Source organism: Heterocephalus glaber, unplaced genomic scaffold (genome assembly GCF_053883595.1).
Source record: "Heterocephalus glaber isolate CG9 unplaced genomic scaffold, H.glaber_assembly_v1.0 deba00000809, whole genome shotgun sequence".
Classification (NCBI taxonomy): domain Eukaryota; kingdom Metazoa; phylum Chordata; class Mammalia; order Rodentia; family Bathyergidae; genus Heterocephalus; species Heterocephalus glaber.
This window is the reverse complement of record NW_028258163.1, coordinates 1,493,262-1,511,176: the sequence shown is the minus strand read 5'-3', so window position 1 is coordinate 1,511,176 and position 17,915 is coordinate 1,493,262. Positions and strand designations below refer to the sequence as shown.

Genomic DNA, 17,915 nt, shown 5'->3' with positions numbered 1-17,915 from the left:
GTCAAAATATAAAAATACACTGGGGCTGCGGGTGTAGCACAGTGGCAGTCCGCTGGCCTACATGTGCCAGGCTCAGCCTGGTGGGCAGGGGGAACACACTGACATGACCTACAGAGAAAAAACAGACTGTACACAGTTAACTACTCCTGAGTGACAAAGCTGATAAAACTAATGATCTCTAATCTTACAAATAATTATATTAAAACAATGCAACCCCAAATCTTAGATGTCCCCAATATTACTGGTCATTCGGAAGCATGAACTCCAGTTACGCCTGCTCGGCCCTAATACAGGCATGCAGTGCCCTCCTACCTTCCATTTCAAATGGTGATGTGGTTGGAGCTCAGAAGAGTCAAGAATCACACTCACCACTAGAACTTTCACAGAAGCTCTGCGAGGCATGAGCAGGGGCCTTCTCCAGCTGCCCTGCCTCTCTGCCTGGGCCCAGCTGCTTTGCATTAGCCATTCTGGAGTCTTCTGCTAATGAACTGTCTGTTTGCTCTTGAAGCTGGGGCTGCTGCATCTCCCGGTCAGGCCTGGGAGGCTCATCATCTCTCACTAACGGCAAGGGAGGCTGTGCAGAGTCTTCCCCTACAGGTTCCTTTTCTGTAGTCACTGATTTCCGATCTCCATCATATTCTATATTCTTCTCTTCCTGGGGTTCTAGTCTATTCTCAGCACATGGTTCTATTTCTGGAGCAACATCCTCCCAGGACTGGGAATCTGAGCATTTCTCCACTCCCTCGAAAGGTTCGTAAGAAACGTCAACTCTGGGAGACGGTTCCTTCACATCTACAATGACAACACTTGAATCCTCTGAAGTAGCTTCCTCCCAAGCTTCCTGATCCTTGTGTTCTAATTCTTGGTCAAGTACGGGCAGTTTCTGGGGGGAATCAATACTAATCACACTGGTTTCAACTTCCATAGCTTCTGGGCATTCTCGTTTGTGGATTTCCTTTTGAAGACACAACACTTGGGACTGAGTTTCAGTCAAAGAAAGGTGAAACGGGACACTCTCTATAGTCTCTTCTTTAGGCTCCTCTCCATGACTCTCACAAGGAGTCTCCGGGATTTCTTCTACCTCACTCCCTGAAGATCCCTCCTCTGGATGGTGCTCTGTAACTTCCATAGCTTCCTCCTGATCTAAGACACTAGAAAGGGTCTCAGTCCGAGTAGCTGGAGAAGGAACTGCCTGACTCCCTGAGTCACAGGTGAGATCAATACAAATGTCTTCTGCTACAGTTTCTTCTGTGCCCTTGAAACCAGTGGCTAAAATACTGAGGTCATCCCTGTTCTCTGTGTCATCTCCTTTTGTTTTGTCATCAATCTGGCTCAGTTCTACTTGACCATCTGGTGCTGGATTCATCGGGATACTGTCACTTTCTGCAGGAACAAGTTTAGAACTGAGAACTGGAGACAAGGGTTCAGTATCCTCAACCTGGGAATCTTCTCCATCTTCATCAATCCTGTGAGAACTCAAGCTCTCCATCTTTGAGGACTGACTGTACTCACTTGTAGAAAGAATCAACTTGCAAGAATCCCCTGTCAAAGAGAGTCCAAGATCCTCCCTGGAATTCTTTGGTTCAATCTCTGAAGTTTTAGAACACTCAACAGTCAAAGATGAATCATGCAAGTCTCCACCTTTCTTCCCATCATTTGACTGTTCTTCCAAACTTGGTGATGGAATGAAAATGTCCTAAGAAAGAATAAAAAGTAACAAATCATCATTTATTCATAATCTTGTTTCTCTTCCATCTAACCCTTATATTCATCTATAATTTTTAGATCAATTATCCAAGGATTAAAGAACTCTAAGGACTGTAACCCCAGAAATACAAAGCTCAGCATCACATCTTTCATCTACAGAAGTCTCTCTAAGTCTCTCTGGTTCATGACTTTCCTATACAGCCACTGGTAAGGAATAAGCACAATTCAAACAAAAACCTAAAAGTACTACCTTACCCTTTTTCAAAAGTGAAGAAGATATTTAAATTTAATTGTAAATCATCAAACTACTAAAATCACATCATTATACAATGGGCTCCCAAGTATAGTACATGGGCATCACTTGGACATGTTGCCTGCAGAGCCCGTTTCAGATCTCACAAGGAATATGGACTCATTTCACTTCCTACTATTTCACAATACACTGACATTCATAAAGCAAACATCAGAAATCAAAATTAGTCAGCAGAGAAATGCACATTAAAATCACACTTAAATTCCATGAGTTTGAAAAACTCAAAAGCCCAAGTACTATACAACAACCGCAACTCTCACGCAGTTCTGGTGGGGATGCAAAAAGGTTTCTAAAGGACACTTTAGAAAACAGCATGACAGTATTTTAGGAAGTTAAATTACCATGACTCAGAAATTCTATTCATCAGTATTTACTTAAGAGAAATAAAAAAATATGTCCACACAAAGATGTATAAGCAAATGTGTATGTATCTGCTTTATTAGTCCTAACAGTCCAACACTGGAAGCAACCTAAGTATCTGTCAACTGGTGGATGAACAAGCAAACTGTGAATATACACATTATGGAATACTATTCAACAACAAAAATGTAATTAAATATTAACACATGTAAACATAGGAATAAAGCTCAAAAATATGCTAAATGAAAGAGTTCAAACATGAAAGACATATTTCATGACTCGAATCACACAAAATTCTCAAAAAAAAACAAAACAAAAAAACCCCGGGGCCAGGGATTTAGCTCCGTGGCACCGCGCCTGCCTCGCAAGTGCAGAGTTCAATCCCTGGTACCAAAAAAAAAAGTCCTGGGTTCAATTCCCAGTACCACAAAAAAAATACAAACCAAATTTATAATGATAGAAAGAAGGTAGGGCCAGGATTTAGCTCAGTGGCACCGCACCTGCCTTGGAAGTGCATCATCCAGAGCTCAATCCCCCACACCAATAAAAAAAGAAGGTAAATGGTTGCCATGGATGGAGGGGAAAGCTGGGGGGGGCGGAAATCAACTACAAAGGATTAGGATTAGGAAGGAACTTTGTAGGTTGAAGAATTTGCTCTATACGTTGATGGTGGTGATAGCTACCCATTTGTAAACACTACCAAAATTCATCAAACTTTATACACTTAAAAAGGCATTTGATTTTATGTAGATGATACTCGAATTTTTAAAATGGGAGGGGCCGGGAATTTAGCTCAGTGGTTCCACTGCCTGCCTCGCAAGTGCAAGGACCCAAGTTCGATCCCTGGTATCAAAATAAATAAATAAATAAATAAAATGTTGGTAGTCAAAAAAAAATTTTTTTTAATGGGAGAAAATAATCCAAAGTTTCGATATGTTTTTAAGAATTTACAGTTAGAGAGCCGGGGATGTAGCTCAGTGGTGCTGTGCCTGCCTCACACAAGTGCAAGGTCCTGAGCTCGAATCCCAGTAAAAAAGAAAAAAAAATTCACAGTTAGAGTATTATTCTGTCCACATAAATGCTATAAAACTCTAGACAGCTAGGGATTCAGCTCTGGTACCACACCTGCCTCGCAAGCACAAGGTCCTGAGTTTGATCCACAATATCAGAAAAAAAAAAAAAAAAACCTCTAGACATAGCTTGTGAGGCATTCATTCCATGATTTTTATAGCAGTGGGGAATAAAAACATGTAGCCAAACATTCTGTATATTTCATAACTGTGGTATTTCAATGGTTGCTATTACTATGTATCCTACCAGATTTTTAAAATGGTCATAAATTTGAACCTGTTCATACACAATCAGACATGAGAATATAAATTAGCTCAATATTTCTAAATAGCAACATGGCAACATACAATAGCTTTAAAAATCCTGTATCCCCTTTAACCCAATAATTTCATTTCCAAAAATTAATCAATGGAAGTATACTGAGATTTAGCTATTAGACTATTCACCACTACCTTATTATTTATAATAGGAAACATGAAACATTTTAAATATCTACTATAGGTTTAAAAATTGTAACTCATCTACAGGATAGAATTCTTTGTGCTACATAAAACTGTATGACAGAAGGATATTTTAAAATATGGAAAAGCAGGAGTGGTACTGCACACCTGTAATCTCAACACTTGAGAGGCTGAAGCAGGAGGATCACCTCAAGTTTGAGACCAGCCAAGCCTACACAAAGTGCATTCAAGGCATGCTTGAACAACATAGCAAGAGCCTGTCTCCAGAAAGAACAAAAACAAAAACTCTGCGGGGCTGTGGGGAAAGAGGAACCCTGCTCCACTGCTGGTGGGAGTGCAGACTGGTGCAACCACTGTGGAAATCAGTATGGAGATACCTCAAAGAACTAGGACTGGAAGTCCCATTTGACCCTGCTATTCCACTGCTGGGGATCTTCCCCAAAGAATTAAAAGAATCATACCACAGTGATATATGTGTGCCCATGTTCATAGCAGCACAGTTTGCAATAGCTAAAACTTGGAAACAGCCCAAATGCCCATCAACTGGAGACTGGATAAAGAAACTGTGGGTTTTTTTATAAAATGGAGTACTACTCAGCCATAAAAAATGAGAAATTAGAGACATTTATAGCTAAGTGGATGCACATTGAGGCAATACTCTTAAGTGAAATAAATAGGACACACATGAATAAATTCCGAATAGTTTCTCTAGTGTGAGAAACTGAAAGTGTAAATAAGGACTAAATGTATAATAGGTAATGTGAAATAGGAAGAAAAGGGGCAAAGGGGAAGGAAGTGGGAGGGCTAGAGGAAAGGATAGAAGGGAATGGGATTAATATGAGAAAATGGAAAAACAGGAACAAAATCTTTGTAAATAGGGAGGAATGGAGGGGTTGAACGGAGGGCTGGGCAAGGGTGAAAAATAAGAACCAAGAGAGATTATGTAAAGGTGCAAATTTCCAATGATGAATGTCATTATATTGTACACCTAAAATGTACCAATGATTAGAATGAATAATCGATAATGTAAAATAGGAAGAAAAGGTCCAAAGGGGTAGGGGTAGTGGGAGGCACAGGGGAAAGCTAAGAAGGGAAAGGAAAAATGATGAGAAATGGAAAAAATGGAAATAAAGTCTTTGTAAATAGGGAAGGGTGGAGGGCGTGAAGGGAGGGCTAGGAATGGGGAAAAATTAAGAACCAAGATGCATTATGTAAAGGTACAAGTTCCCAATGAGAAATGTAATTGTGTTGTATACCTACAATGTACCAATAAAATAATTTAATACAAAAAAAAAAAATTAAAAAAAAAAACTCTAGCTATGCATTAAATGCATTAAATAAGAATAGTTTCCATTTTAGTTAAAAAAAAGTATATGAATATATATTTTATTATAGCTTTTTTATACATTTTCATATAATTTTCATGTATCTTAAAATTTAAACATGACTTAAAAAGTTAAGAGTTGTAATTTCTGAGATAGGATAACTGATAGTTTTATCTTCTTTTATTTGTATAACATCTGCAAGAAATATATATATGCTTTCTTTAGTTGCAAAAAAGAATTTTTTTGGTGGGGGTTTTTTGTGGTGTTAGGATTCAAACTCAGGGCCTCACATGTGCTAGGCAAGGGTTCTACCAGTAAGCATCATCCCCAGCCCCCAAATAAGTTATTAGATAACCTAATTTAAGACACTCCTAATAAAACTATAAATACCTTTTTTAAAACAAAACGCACATAAAAGAAAAATCAACTCATTTTAAAATCAACAATTCGGTGACATTCATTAGTCACACCAATGCACAACCACCACTTCCACCCAGTTAGACATTTTCAACACCCAAAGAAAGCCCGATACTCATTAGGCAGCTATTGCCCATCATAACGACCTTTAAAGCATTTTCAAAGTAAATACTGATGTGATTTTTTTTTTAACAAGAATTTTTATAATATAAGTAGAATTTTGAAGGGCGCACAGGTAATGTGAAAAAAAATAAGAACCAAGATACACCATGTACAGGTACAAGCACCCAATGATAAATGTAAACATATTGTATACCTAAAATGTACCAATAAAATAAATATATATATACATATACATATACACACACATATATATACACATACATATAAGTAGAATTTCAATCAGTCAGAGCAGGATTCAGGGAGTTCGCCACCCAGCAACAAACTACATTTCCAAAGACTGCCTGGCTCTAACCAAACTCTGAGCGTCTGTCCCCAATTCGTCCCCAGTTCTGGGATCCCTTCAGGCTTAGTCAGAATAACTGCACCAAGTGAACAAAACCTCCTGGAGCTGGGAATAAAGACGGACAACTGACTGTGTTCAAGGCACCAACTACTAGGTGCAGACCTAAACCCACAGTATCCTAGTTAAAAGCTGGCCTCAAACATACAAAGCTTAAGAGCCCTACAAAGCTTTTTAGCATCTTCATTTTAGCACTTCTAATCTAATCTGTCACCTCTAATCTAATCTGTCATCCCCAAAATCAAGAAAAAGAAAAGTGTTAAATATGAACCTATGTTCTAATCATCTCCCCATTTCCCACATACTGGTGAAGAGTCAAAGAAGCTATGCAATTAACAAGTTTGTTAGAAAAGAAAGAAAAAACTCACAAAATTACCACCATCTCAATTTTCTCGTTTAGTAACTATCTCCTTATATTTATTTAAATTTTATAGTATCAAAATTAAATGGACTTGGATTCCAGTAACCAAGGTACAGAAGAAATAACAGATACACAATGGTTATCTACTAACAATAATATGTAGGATTTTGAAGCATAATTTAAAAAGTAGGGACCTTTCAAATAAAAATGGCAGATTGAGTGTACAGATCTACTTTTAACTCTTTCCAAAACCTTCTAGGGTCTTCTTGTCTTATTATTTTATTCCTGCTCTTCACAGGGAGGTCAATTTCACTGACTGGAAGCAAGAAACAGTTAAATCCTCATCTAGCCATTCATGTAAGTCCTTCTAGGCAACAATTTAAAAAAAAAAAAAAAAAAAAGCATAAATTCAGGACAGGGATTTAGCTCAGTGGTGCCGCGCCTACCTCACAAGCCCAAGGTCCTGAGTTCAAGCCCCAGTTCTGCACCAAAAAAAGCATAAATTCTAGCTGGACAAAGTGGTACACACTCGTTGTAATCCCAGCTACCCGGAGTCTGGAGCATGAGGACTATTAAGTCTGACCCTAGCCTGGGCAATTTGGCAAGACTCTGTCTCAAAATAAAGAATAATAAGAGCTGGGGATGTAGCTCAGTGGTAAAGTGCCCCTGGGTCCAATCCCCAGTACTGGGGGGGGGGGGGGGGAGGTCTCAAGAAAAAGAGAACAAATGGAAAGAAAACTGAAAAAAAAATTTTAGAAGACTAGTAATCTATTTGGCAGGTTAGTGAAAGTTGAATTTCTAAGCTAACAGAGGAGAAAGCCAAGAAGCAACCAGAACTGTACCACTAAACAACATTCATCTTCCCAAAAAAGGTCCAGGACATGGCAGTAGCACTGGGTAATTCTGAAAGTAGTGGCAAGATGGTGCTAAAACAGGAGGAGTGGGAATCTATGGAGAAGCAGTCCGACACCCAGACCCTCCCCACTTCCTGTGCTGCTTCTGCCCTAGAGAAAGCAGTGCCCCTGGACTGGAAGGCAAGGGCACAGCTATTGGTAAGAGCTATGCTGAAGCCTGGGAGACTGAAGGAAAAGGCACATTCGGAACGGAACCTTTACCTCCCAACACATACCAGCCTCTCAGTCCCCAAACCTTCCCTTAACGGACTTTCAATACAATGACAGCCAGGCCAGGACATACCAGGTAGATCAGATACCATCCTGGGGAGTCTGATGAGGCCGGACAATCAAGATCCGGACATCAGGGCACAGCTGACAGACTGTCTCAGCAGATCACACTACAGGGACTCCCCAAAACAGCAAGCCTCAAACACCAGCTTGGAACCACTCTAATCTGGACTGGTATTCTGCTATTTCACTTTTATATATCAGCAAATAATCAAGCGCTCCCAGATATCTAAGGAAATCTCTACTTTAAAAGAGATCAAAGCAGACAAAATTGGACTGGGAATATAGTTCAGCAGTAGAGCTTCTGCTCTGTATACTTAAAGCCCTAGGTTTGAGCCCCAGCACCAAAAAAATTAAAAAGAAAACACAATAAATCAAACAAAACTGATATTTACCAGGTCGGGCATGGTGGTGCACGCTTATAATCCCAGCACTCAGATGGCTGAGATGAGAGGAGGAGATTTCTGCAAGTTCGAGGTCAGCCAGGGCCACACACTGAATTTAAGGCCAGCCTGGACTACATGGTAAGACCTTGTCTAAAAAAAACCAAACCAAACAAAAAAAACCTAACACTTACCTGGAAGAAATAGTGACAATTCTGGGGTGGGGGCACTATTATTATTATCTTTAGAGAGAAAGTATAGTATAATATAGTGTGCCTATTAAAAAAGGCTATTTTAAGAGGACTGACCAATTTTCCAATCTAATGGATAGAAACAGACCCGTGCCTAAGACCTGAAGATTTCAGAACTCTGGGGGCAAAAAGAAGATCCTGCAGGATTCGCTTAGGAAAAACAGACCATGTATTAAAGAATGGCCTGACACCTCTCAAAAGTAGCATAGGAAGTTCAGAGACAACAGAGCAATGCCCTCAAAAAACATCAAAGAGGGCCAGGGATTTAGCTCAGTGGTTTCACCGCCTGCTGCGCAAGCGCAAGGACCTGAGTTCAATGCCCGGTACAAAAAAAAAAAAAAAAAATTACCAACCTGAATGTTAATATTTCTACAAACTGGACTATAAGTCAAGTATGAGTGGAATGAAGGCTCCTAGAGAATGCCCTCCATTGCAAACAGGCACACCAAGCAGAAGACAGGTGACCTGGCAAACAGTGAGTTGGAGGCGCAGTTTGGTGAGGGCACAGGCTCAATGGGGGGGGAGGGGGGCTGTTTTATTTGAGAGTCACGAAGATCATTTAAGACAGGAGTTGGAAACCAGGCTGGGCTACATAGGGAGACTTCCGAAAAATAAAAAGGTTGATCTCATAATTTAAAACCTCCCACAGGAGAATGTCTAGGCCTATTTTTCCTCCACTGGCAAATTCTACTAAACATTTAAAGAAATAAAAGAGATTCTGCACAGTCTCTTCCGCAAACAGAGAAGGAAGGAGGAAGAAGAGAGAAGAAAGTATGCAGCCTGAGAGGACTCCAATACAAAGGTAAAGAGGGGCTCTGGGGCCGACAACCACGGGAGATGAAGCCATGCACAGGCACAGTGACAGTAAGAAACAATCAGAAATTAGGATACTGCAAACCGGTTTCCTCCAGAAAGATGAAACACACAGCTTGAGGTCCTAGAGCACCCTAAAAGGAGGTTCTTAAAATTAGTGAAGAGTCTAGGATTGATTTGAGAAGTTAGAATTTCAAAGACAACAATTTCAGAGACAAGAAATTATGCAAACAAGGTAAAATAACCCTAACATTCCACAAGCTCTGGTGTGATTAGTGCTTAGTCATACTGGTAATTCAGCAGCAATCTAAACCAAATGATGAAGGAACTATACCTGGAAGACAAGGACATGGCTCACATTTTTTAAAACAGGATTTATGAAAATATAATCATGCTAGGTACAATTATGGAGATAAACAAGAGAAAAAAGTACTGAAAGTGTATGCCAGGGGTGACGCCTTATAATCCTAGTACTCTGGAAGGCCGAGGCAAGAGGATGACAAATTCAAGACAAGCCTGGAGAATTTAGCAATTTAGCAAGACCCCGCCTCAAAATAATAATCAAGTAGACTTTTTGTTGTTGTTTTGTTTTTTGAGACAGGGTTTCACTCACTGCATAGTCCAGGCTGTTCTTGAACCCACTATGTAGCCCGGGCTGGCCTTGAACTTGCACCAATCCTGCATCAGCCTCCTGAGTGCTAGGATTACAGGCATACACCACCACGCCCAGCTCAAAATAAAAATTAAAAGACAAAATTTTAAAAGCCTGGGGATATAGCTCAGTATAAAGGCCTTGGGATCAATCCCCAGGGCAGGAAAAAAAAGGGAACTGAAAGCATCTTTGGGTAGAGGTGAGGAAAGACTTTTAACTTAATTTTTTTTTTTGGTTTACAAATGCTTATTAATCACCTAAAACCAAACCCTTAATGAAAAAGCTATGTTGAGGGCTGGGGATTTAGCTCAGTGGTTCCGCCACCTGCCTCGCAAGTGCAAGGTCCTGAGTTTGATCCCCGGTACCAAAAAAAAACTAAAAGAAAAAGCTATGTTGTAAAAGTCCTCTTGAGAGTGTTTTTTTCCAAGCGGCATGGACTTGTACTGCTGACATCTTTAAATATGATCACAAAGAAATGTGATCAGTCATCTTAGGTTCCAGAAAATCTTTGAAGTACACTTAGAATTACTCATTCATATCATATTTTCACTGCTGGGTTTCTAGCTGCTGCGGAAGGTATGTGATAAACGCCGAGGCAGGACAATTTCCCCCAGCAAGTGTGTGGCTCCTCAAAAAGCTGGATCTCTATGCAGCCAGCGTTTCCTCTCACTGATACAGACACTTCTGCAAAGACTCACTCTCATCGAAGTCCTACCTCCTCACTGGAAAACATCTGCAACTACTGTCGTTAGCATCAGCTACATTTTCCAGAAGATTCCTTCCGGTGCTTTATGTCAGTGCTTACAACTTCTCCGTTAATCCCAACAGCTTTTCTGTTCTGTATTATGCTCATGTATAATTTTATAGCAACAGAAAAGCTAAAGACAAAGAGAGATGGTAGCTAAACATCTATTTCAACTCTGTGTAACTCTTTATTGCCAACAATAAATACCTTATGCAGTATTTACCACATACAAGGCATCATTCTAGAGACTTTATACATATCAACTCCTTTAACCTTCATGACTATCCCAGAGAGTAGAAAGCATCAATATCCCCATCTGAGCTGGATCCAGTATCATGGCACGTGCCTCTAATACAGCACCTGAGAGGCTGAGGCAGGAGCACTGCAAATCTGAGCCCAGCCTGGGCAACTTAGCAACATAGTGAGACTCTATCTCAAAATTTAAACAAAATATTAAAGGGCTGGTGATGTAGCTCAGTGTGAAGGCCTTGGGTTCAATCCCCAGTACAGCAAAATAAAAAAATAAAATAGAATAAATTTTTAAATCCCCATTTGACTGATGAGGAAAAGGAGGCTCAGTTCTGATTGGTCACAACAGTAACAGCAGAACCAGGAGTGGCTCCAGGAAATCCTGACTCTGCAGTCCTTGTTCTTCACCATTCTACCACATTCCTGCTAATAATTCCTTAAAACGAGGCTGGGGATTTAGCTCAGTGGTTTCACCGCCTGCTGCACAAGCGCAAGGACCCAAGTTCGATCCCCGGTACCAAAAAAAAAAAAGAACAGGCCCTTTTTGTCCCTCAGTACTGGGGACTGAACCCAGAGCTGTTCTTCCACATGCTGGGAACACATTGTACCACTGAGTAACATCCTCAGGCCTAAAAACAAGCGTTTAGATTGGATATACAATATAGTCATTTAGATGCACCTAAGGACCTGCAACTCACTATGAAAGTTGCATTTCATTTCTTTCAAATTATGCAAATAAGGCATTAGTTTTTTTTTTTGCTTTTAGAAAAAAATGTATATCAAAAACTTGAAAAAAACCTAAAGGGTGGGCCAGGGATTTAGCTCAGTGGTGCTGTTTCTGCCTGGCAAGCACAAGGTCCTGAGTTTGATCTCCAGTATGGGAAAAAAAAAAACCCTAAGAATCAGACAGGCATGGCGGCACACATCTGTAGTTCATCACTCAGGAGGATGAAGCAGGAGGATCACTGCAAGTTCAAGATCAGCCTAGGCTACATAATGATACCTTATCTCCAAAACAACCAAAAAAACAAAACCAAAAACCACCTAAAACTCATCCTGATGTTCTCAGTGCAAGAATGAGAAAAGAGTAATGAGATACTGTATGTACATCTACTCAGAAATATTACAGGGTTTTGTTTTTGTTTTGTTTTTTTTGGTACCAAGGATCAAACTCGGGACCTTGCACTTGCAAGGCAGGCTCCAGAACCACTGAGCTAAATCCCTGGCCCTTACAGTTTTTGAAAGGATAATATAAAGACAATAAAACATTAAAAATTATATGACAGGGCCAGGGATTTAGCTCAGTGGTTTCACTGCCTGCTGTGTAAGCACAAGGACCCGAGTTCGATCCCTGGTACCCATAAATAAATAAATAAATAAATAAATAAATAAATAAATAAATAAATAAATAAGAAAAATTATTATGACAAAGGTTAGCAGGGAAAAGATGCAAGCTGTATGTCTGCTATAAATGGTTTCCTTTTCTAAAAAAGCAGGCATGCGGAAAGACAAAAATGACAGCAACTTCACAAAATGACAGTCATTTCACAGTAGCATTTTCAAAAAGCTTAAAGATATAGCCCAAAATTTAACATCAAAAGTGTAGTGAGATGGTACCGAGGCCCGGGGATTTAGCTCAGTGGCACCCGTACCTGCCTCACAAGTGCAAGGTCCAGGACCAAAAAGAACCAAGGTGTTAGGGGACCGAACATGTTCTAGACTTGACGGTGATGACAGGTACACAGCTCTGCAGATTCCCCAAACTATCACTAAATAACGCACGAAAATGGCTGAATTTAGGGTTTATAAATTATACCTCAATAAAGCTGCTTAATAACAACAACAAAGGGCTGGGGATTTAGCTCAGCGGTTCTGGCACCTGCCTTGCAAGCACAAGGTCCCAAGTTCGATCCCCGGTACCAAAAAAAAAATAAAATAAAATAACAACAACAACAAAAAAGACTTTAGGAGAAAACAGACTTTTTACAATACTCACATGTGAGAATTCAGGCTGCGATGGGACAGGAAGGGAGCCAGGGGTAAGCACTGGGGTGCTCTGAGAAACGGGCGTCAAGGCTTGCGGGGACACGGCACCCGCAGGTGGAAGCGGCGTGTTTTCTACCTGCACTGGATCGCTGACTTGGAGTCTCTTCTGAAAAGGCTCCCCCACTCCCTCAGACAGGACTGACATATCCACTGGCTCATCTGGTTTAAAACAAGAAAAATAGTCACTTGTCAATATTATTCATGTTCCAGAACCCACTAACAATAATTATACACAAGTTTCTTCTCTTAAAAAAATGATTTTAAGGGCTGAGGATTTAGCTGAGTGGCAGCAGGCCTGCCTCACAAGGGCAAGGTCCTGAGTTCGATCCCAGGTACCAAAAAATAATAATAATAATGACTTTAGGCTGATGGCACACTCCTGTAATCCCAACACTTGGGAGGCTGAGGCAGGAGGAGTGCCATGAGTTCAAGGCCAAACTGGGCTGCACCATGAGTTCAAGGCCAGCCTAAACTACATAGCAAGACCCTGTCTCAAAAAAAATAATAGTAATAATAATGACTTTAACTTTCAGAAAAACAACAAAATACTAACAGATTAGGTCCTAGTAATATTTTCTTTCTGGGAGTAAAAGGAGTAACCATGCTTCTAATTAGATTAAAATTTGAGTTTTGCAAACAGGAAGGGGACCAAGAGATGGAGAGAGGGAGGGAGGGAGGGAGGGAAAGAAGGGCACAGAGATATATAAAGAATTAAGATGAGTTACGTGCACGTACCAACTCTGCACGGTGACTATGGACAGTAGGTGCTGCAAACATTCACTAATCAAAGAAGAAAACCGGGGGACACACACCCATTTAGGGTATTTTAGCTGGCTCCTCAGCCCCGTTCCTAACTATACAGAGCTTATTTTCTCATTTTATGTGGGACTGCCCAGATAAATGCCACTTAATTTAACCCCCACATATTCTGCTTCAGGATTTGAAAGGCAGTGAATTTGCTCACCATGCTGAATAAATACCTATGTATTTATGAATTCGTTATATTTTCATTAACAACCACTAAGGGTAGAAAGATGAATGCCAATACAACTAAAAATGAAGGGAAAAAATCTATCAGTATCAATCAGCACCAATTTGTCGAAGTACTAAGAAGTCACTAAACTCAACATAAATTACTCCGGAGGGAACAAACAAAACACGTGTGCTTTCTCATCGGTCTGACAGCTTCCTCCCAACCAGGCTTCCTCCAGGCCATGCAGAAACTCTCACGGGGGTCCCATCTCCACACCTAGCCTCTGTACCTGCCCTGCTGCTCAGCTGGTCTCTACCTCACACACTGATCTCCTCTAGCTGGGGATCTGGCACTGCAGGCCTTTCATACACTGCCACAGTGGTGCTTAGCATCTGCATCACACCTTGTGACATTTTTTTTGTCACAACAAAACACATTAAAGACCCACTACTTGAGGCACTACCTATGAAACTACTTCAGGTTAATAAGACAGCAAAAACCAAATACATATAAAAAGTACATAGGGCCGGCAATTTAGCTCAGTGGCACTGCACCTGCCTCACAAGTACAAGGTCCTGAGTTCAATCCCCAGTACCAATAAAAAGTATATAGAGTCTCACAAACACTGATACACATATTAACCAAATGCATTAAATGTGAAATACACTGACAATGAAAAATATGCTACATGGAAAAAAACTGACTCATATACATAATACGATGCCAACTGTGCAAAAATACTTTTTCATATTTATGCATAAAGCCAGGGATATAGCTCAGTGGCTCCATCGCCTGCCTTGCAAGCGTAAGGACCCGAGTTCGATCCCCAGTACCAAAAAAAAAAAGAATTAATCAAACTTAACTTGCATTAACAGGGTTTCTGTAGGATGGACTTACCTTTTTATTGAAGATGTCACTCATCATGCTATGACTAGAATGACATTAGTCTACTTGGATACTACAAGTGATTTGAAAAGAAAACAGCAGGAGACATAAGGTTGAGGCAGAAGTCTCATTCTGCATAGATAAATTACACTTGAAAAACAGCTAACTGTATTTCCAAATTGCAGTTATTTAAAGTAAAGACAGCAGGATATAATAGGCAGCATGTACCTGACACACAAGAGCACACAATCAAAAGGCAACCACCCAAGTCCAAATCCTACCGCTACATCACATCGCGCAAGAAACAGCCCCATGCCTCCATTTACCGGTAAGATGGGGACAAAAATGACACCTCCTGCTTAGATGTTGTAAAGATTCAGTGAGAAAAACCGTAGAGAGGCACTTGGAACCACAGAGAAGCACCTAGAACAGTATCTGACACACATTCAGTGCTCAATAAAAACTGACTATAATATTATTGACATGAAGGAATAAAAAGAAGACAATCACAGAATTTATGGGGATAAGCTTTGCAGATATGTTGAATGACTGGATAGATGCCTAGAGTAGAGCAAAATGGGTTTAGATAACTGAGATAAATTAGTCAAGCCAGGCAGAGTGGCGCGCACCTGTAATCCCAGATGCTCAGGAGACTAAGGCTGGAGGAGCACAAATTCAAGGGCAGCCAGGGTGACTTAGTGAGATCCTATCTCAAAGTAAAATATAAAGGGCTAAGGACGCAGCTCAGCACTAGAGCATTTGTCTAGCATATGCAAGGTCCTGGGTTCCAGTACCACCAAAAATAAAAGGTGAGTCAAAAAAGAAAGGCTTTCTTTGTGAATAAAGTAAATAAAGTACAAAAATCAGCTAAGTCTTCAAAGGAGAAAAGGAGTAAATTAAAATAAAATGTTTTCAATAGCAAACATAACCTATAAAGAGCATAAAAAGCAATCACTATTTCCCTCTCACCAGAAACATGCTAGCATGTTACTGGAAACTAGTAGTCCGCTAGTAAAAAATCCAGTTCATCACCATACTAATTCATTTAAAAGATATAAAAATTTTCCCTTAAGGGCCTTTGTAAAAATTGAATCAACAATACAAAACTCTCAAAAGCATCCAAGCCAAGTACTAAAGAACACTTTGCACTAGATCGTATTCCTGAAGGTTAGAGGCAGGGTCCCCACAGGACATGGGACCGTGCTCTGAGCACAGAGAAACACACATTCTTCATTCTGCGCAGAGCCAGGGATCAGACGCAGGGCCTGGGCATGCTGGACACATCCTCTCCACTAAGGCCCATCCCCGCCCTCCTCTTCTGACCCCAGATTAACAGACAGACTGAGAGTGCTCACCTTTTCTCCCTTCTTGCTCTGTGGGACTGCTAGGAACGATAAAAGGGGTAGATCGGAAAGCATCAGGGGAAGGAGCAACAAGATCTGAGGAATTCCTTTATATAAAGAGAGAACCACAGGTTATTTTACTACAACCATAGTTTCCACATTTGTTTTCACTTTGTAATAGCAGAACTAAGTCATTCAGATTACTACCTAACGGCATTTCTCCCAACAATCTGAGACGGGTGGAAGAACCACTGAGTAACTATTCCCACACCAGGTATTTCATTCATTCTTTCTTTTGTGACCTTTTGAGACAGGGCCTCACTGTATAGTCCAGGCTGGCCTTCAGCTTACTATGCATCCCAGGCTGGCCTTGAACTTGAGATCCTTCTGCCTCAGCCTCCCAAGTACTGGGATTACAGGTGTGTGCCACCACACTTGGCTTGAGACATTTCTAATATAAGAATTTTTTTTCAATAGAGTAAGGGCAAGGTGGATGACCAGACACAAGGACATCATGATTGAAAAACAGAATGCGCAAGTGCTAAAAAATGTCACTGCAGGTTTGAGACATAAAAAAATACACCATTTTTGCCTAATTAGAAAGATTACATATTTTTATTTAAAAGCAAACACAAACAAAAAAACAAAAGAGCAAATCTCTCTGGCCTACTACTGAGACGAAGAAATTCAACTACTATTAACTATAACAACCTATTTTCTTTTTTTTTTTTTTTTTTGGTACCAGGGATCAAACTCGGGACCTTCCGCTTGCAAGGCAGGCAGCAGAACCACTGAGCTAAATCCCTGGCCAACAACCTACTTTCTATCCTATAATACTAACTGAGAAGAAATGCTGGTAAAATAAAACACCAGAATGCTTATTCAGGATGTGTAACACATTCTAAATAGGCATTTTCTGTCCCGGTGAAAATTTTAATCTACTGTTAGCCTCTATATGGGAAACAGATCTATCTGTCCTTGATTGTTAACACTGAGTTCTTACCCCAGGAATTCTAAAGCCTAGTTCTACTTTTTGGTTTACTAAGAATCTAGACTGGCAGGCAACTTCAGCTCTTTTAACCTCTGCCCAAGCCCTCAGACACAGCTGTGAAGGACTACTTACGTGGACAGACTCTCCTGCACAAGGGATCTCTGGCCAGAGAGCTGCAGGACATGCAGAGTGGTAGCAGGTGTGGAAGTCAGAGAACATCCACCTTCCTCCTTTGAAGGAGTACAGCAACCATCAGAAGCTACTGGGGAGAAAAAGAAATTCTGGTTGCATTTATTTTTTTGATTTGCCAAAAAAACCAAAAGTACTATAAAAACAGTAATATCCATATTTCCAACCATGTTTTAAGGGCAGAAATTTTTTTCTAATCATAGTACAATTAATGGAATGGCATAAGACAAATCTTCAGTAAATATTAACCACCCCAAATTATGGGTTTTTTTAACAAACTATTGAAAAAAGTTCCTGAGTCCTTTCTGTCATAATCTAAGTTTTGAGAGGAAAAGCCAGAATCCTTATTTCTCTGCTTGGCTGCTCTTCTTTCTTGTGATGCTTCCATAAAACACCAAATGAGCCTTTTATTCCCAGGTCTACCTAAAGTGAAGTAAAGCTCAGGCCATGATGTACATGGGAGGAGTCAAAACAATGCACATGGGCCGGGGATTTAGCTCAGTGGTTTCGCTGCCTGCTGCGCAACCGAGTTTGATCCCCAGTACCAAAAAAAAAAAAAAAATACGCATGACACCGGATGGTACTAATGCAGCAATTTTCAAGATTAGAATTTGGGCCTCCTCAAAGGAGATGGAAAATACTAATGCACTAATAAAAGAAAATATGAGCAGCT

At 40.3% G+C, this 17,915-nt stretch overlaps 1 protein-coding gene across 29 annotated transcripts in view; it reads right to left on the bottom strand.

The window, feature by feature from the left end:
* Tp53bp1 (tumor protein p53 binding protein 1) overlaps window positions 1-17,915 on the bottom strand; it is a 94,850-nt gene that overhangs the window by 41,128 nt on the left and 35,807 nt on the right. For 21 of the 29 annotated variants that reach the window (XR_002388318.2, XM_087207319.1, XM_021241685.2 and 18 more), the window contains exons 9-12: window positions 17,186-17,315; window positions 16,075-16,169; window positions 12,812-13,020; window positions 370-1,696 (exon numbers count right to left, since the gene is read on the bottom strand). Coding sequence is in view for 28 of the 29 variants with exons in the window: in XM_087207319.1 (XP_087063445.1) it covers window positions 370-1,696; window positions 12,812-13,020; window positions 16,075-16,169; window positions 17,186-17,315 (1,761 nt within the window). In the remaining variant the exon portion in view is untranslated. The remainder of the gene's footprint in view (window positions 1-369; window positions 1,697-12,811; window positions 13,021-16,074; window positions 16,170-17,185; window positions 17,316-17,915) is intronic. The other 8 variants (XM_021241683.2, XM_021241688.2, XM_004861686.3 and 5 more) reach the window with 1 other exon arrangement.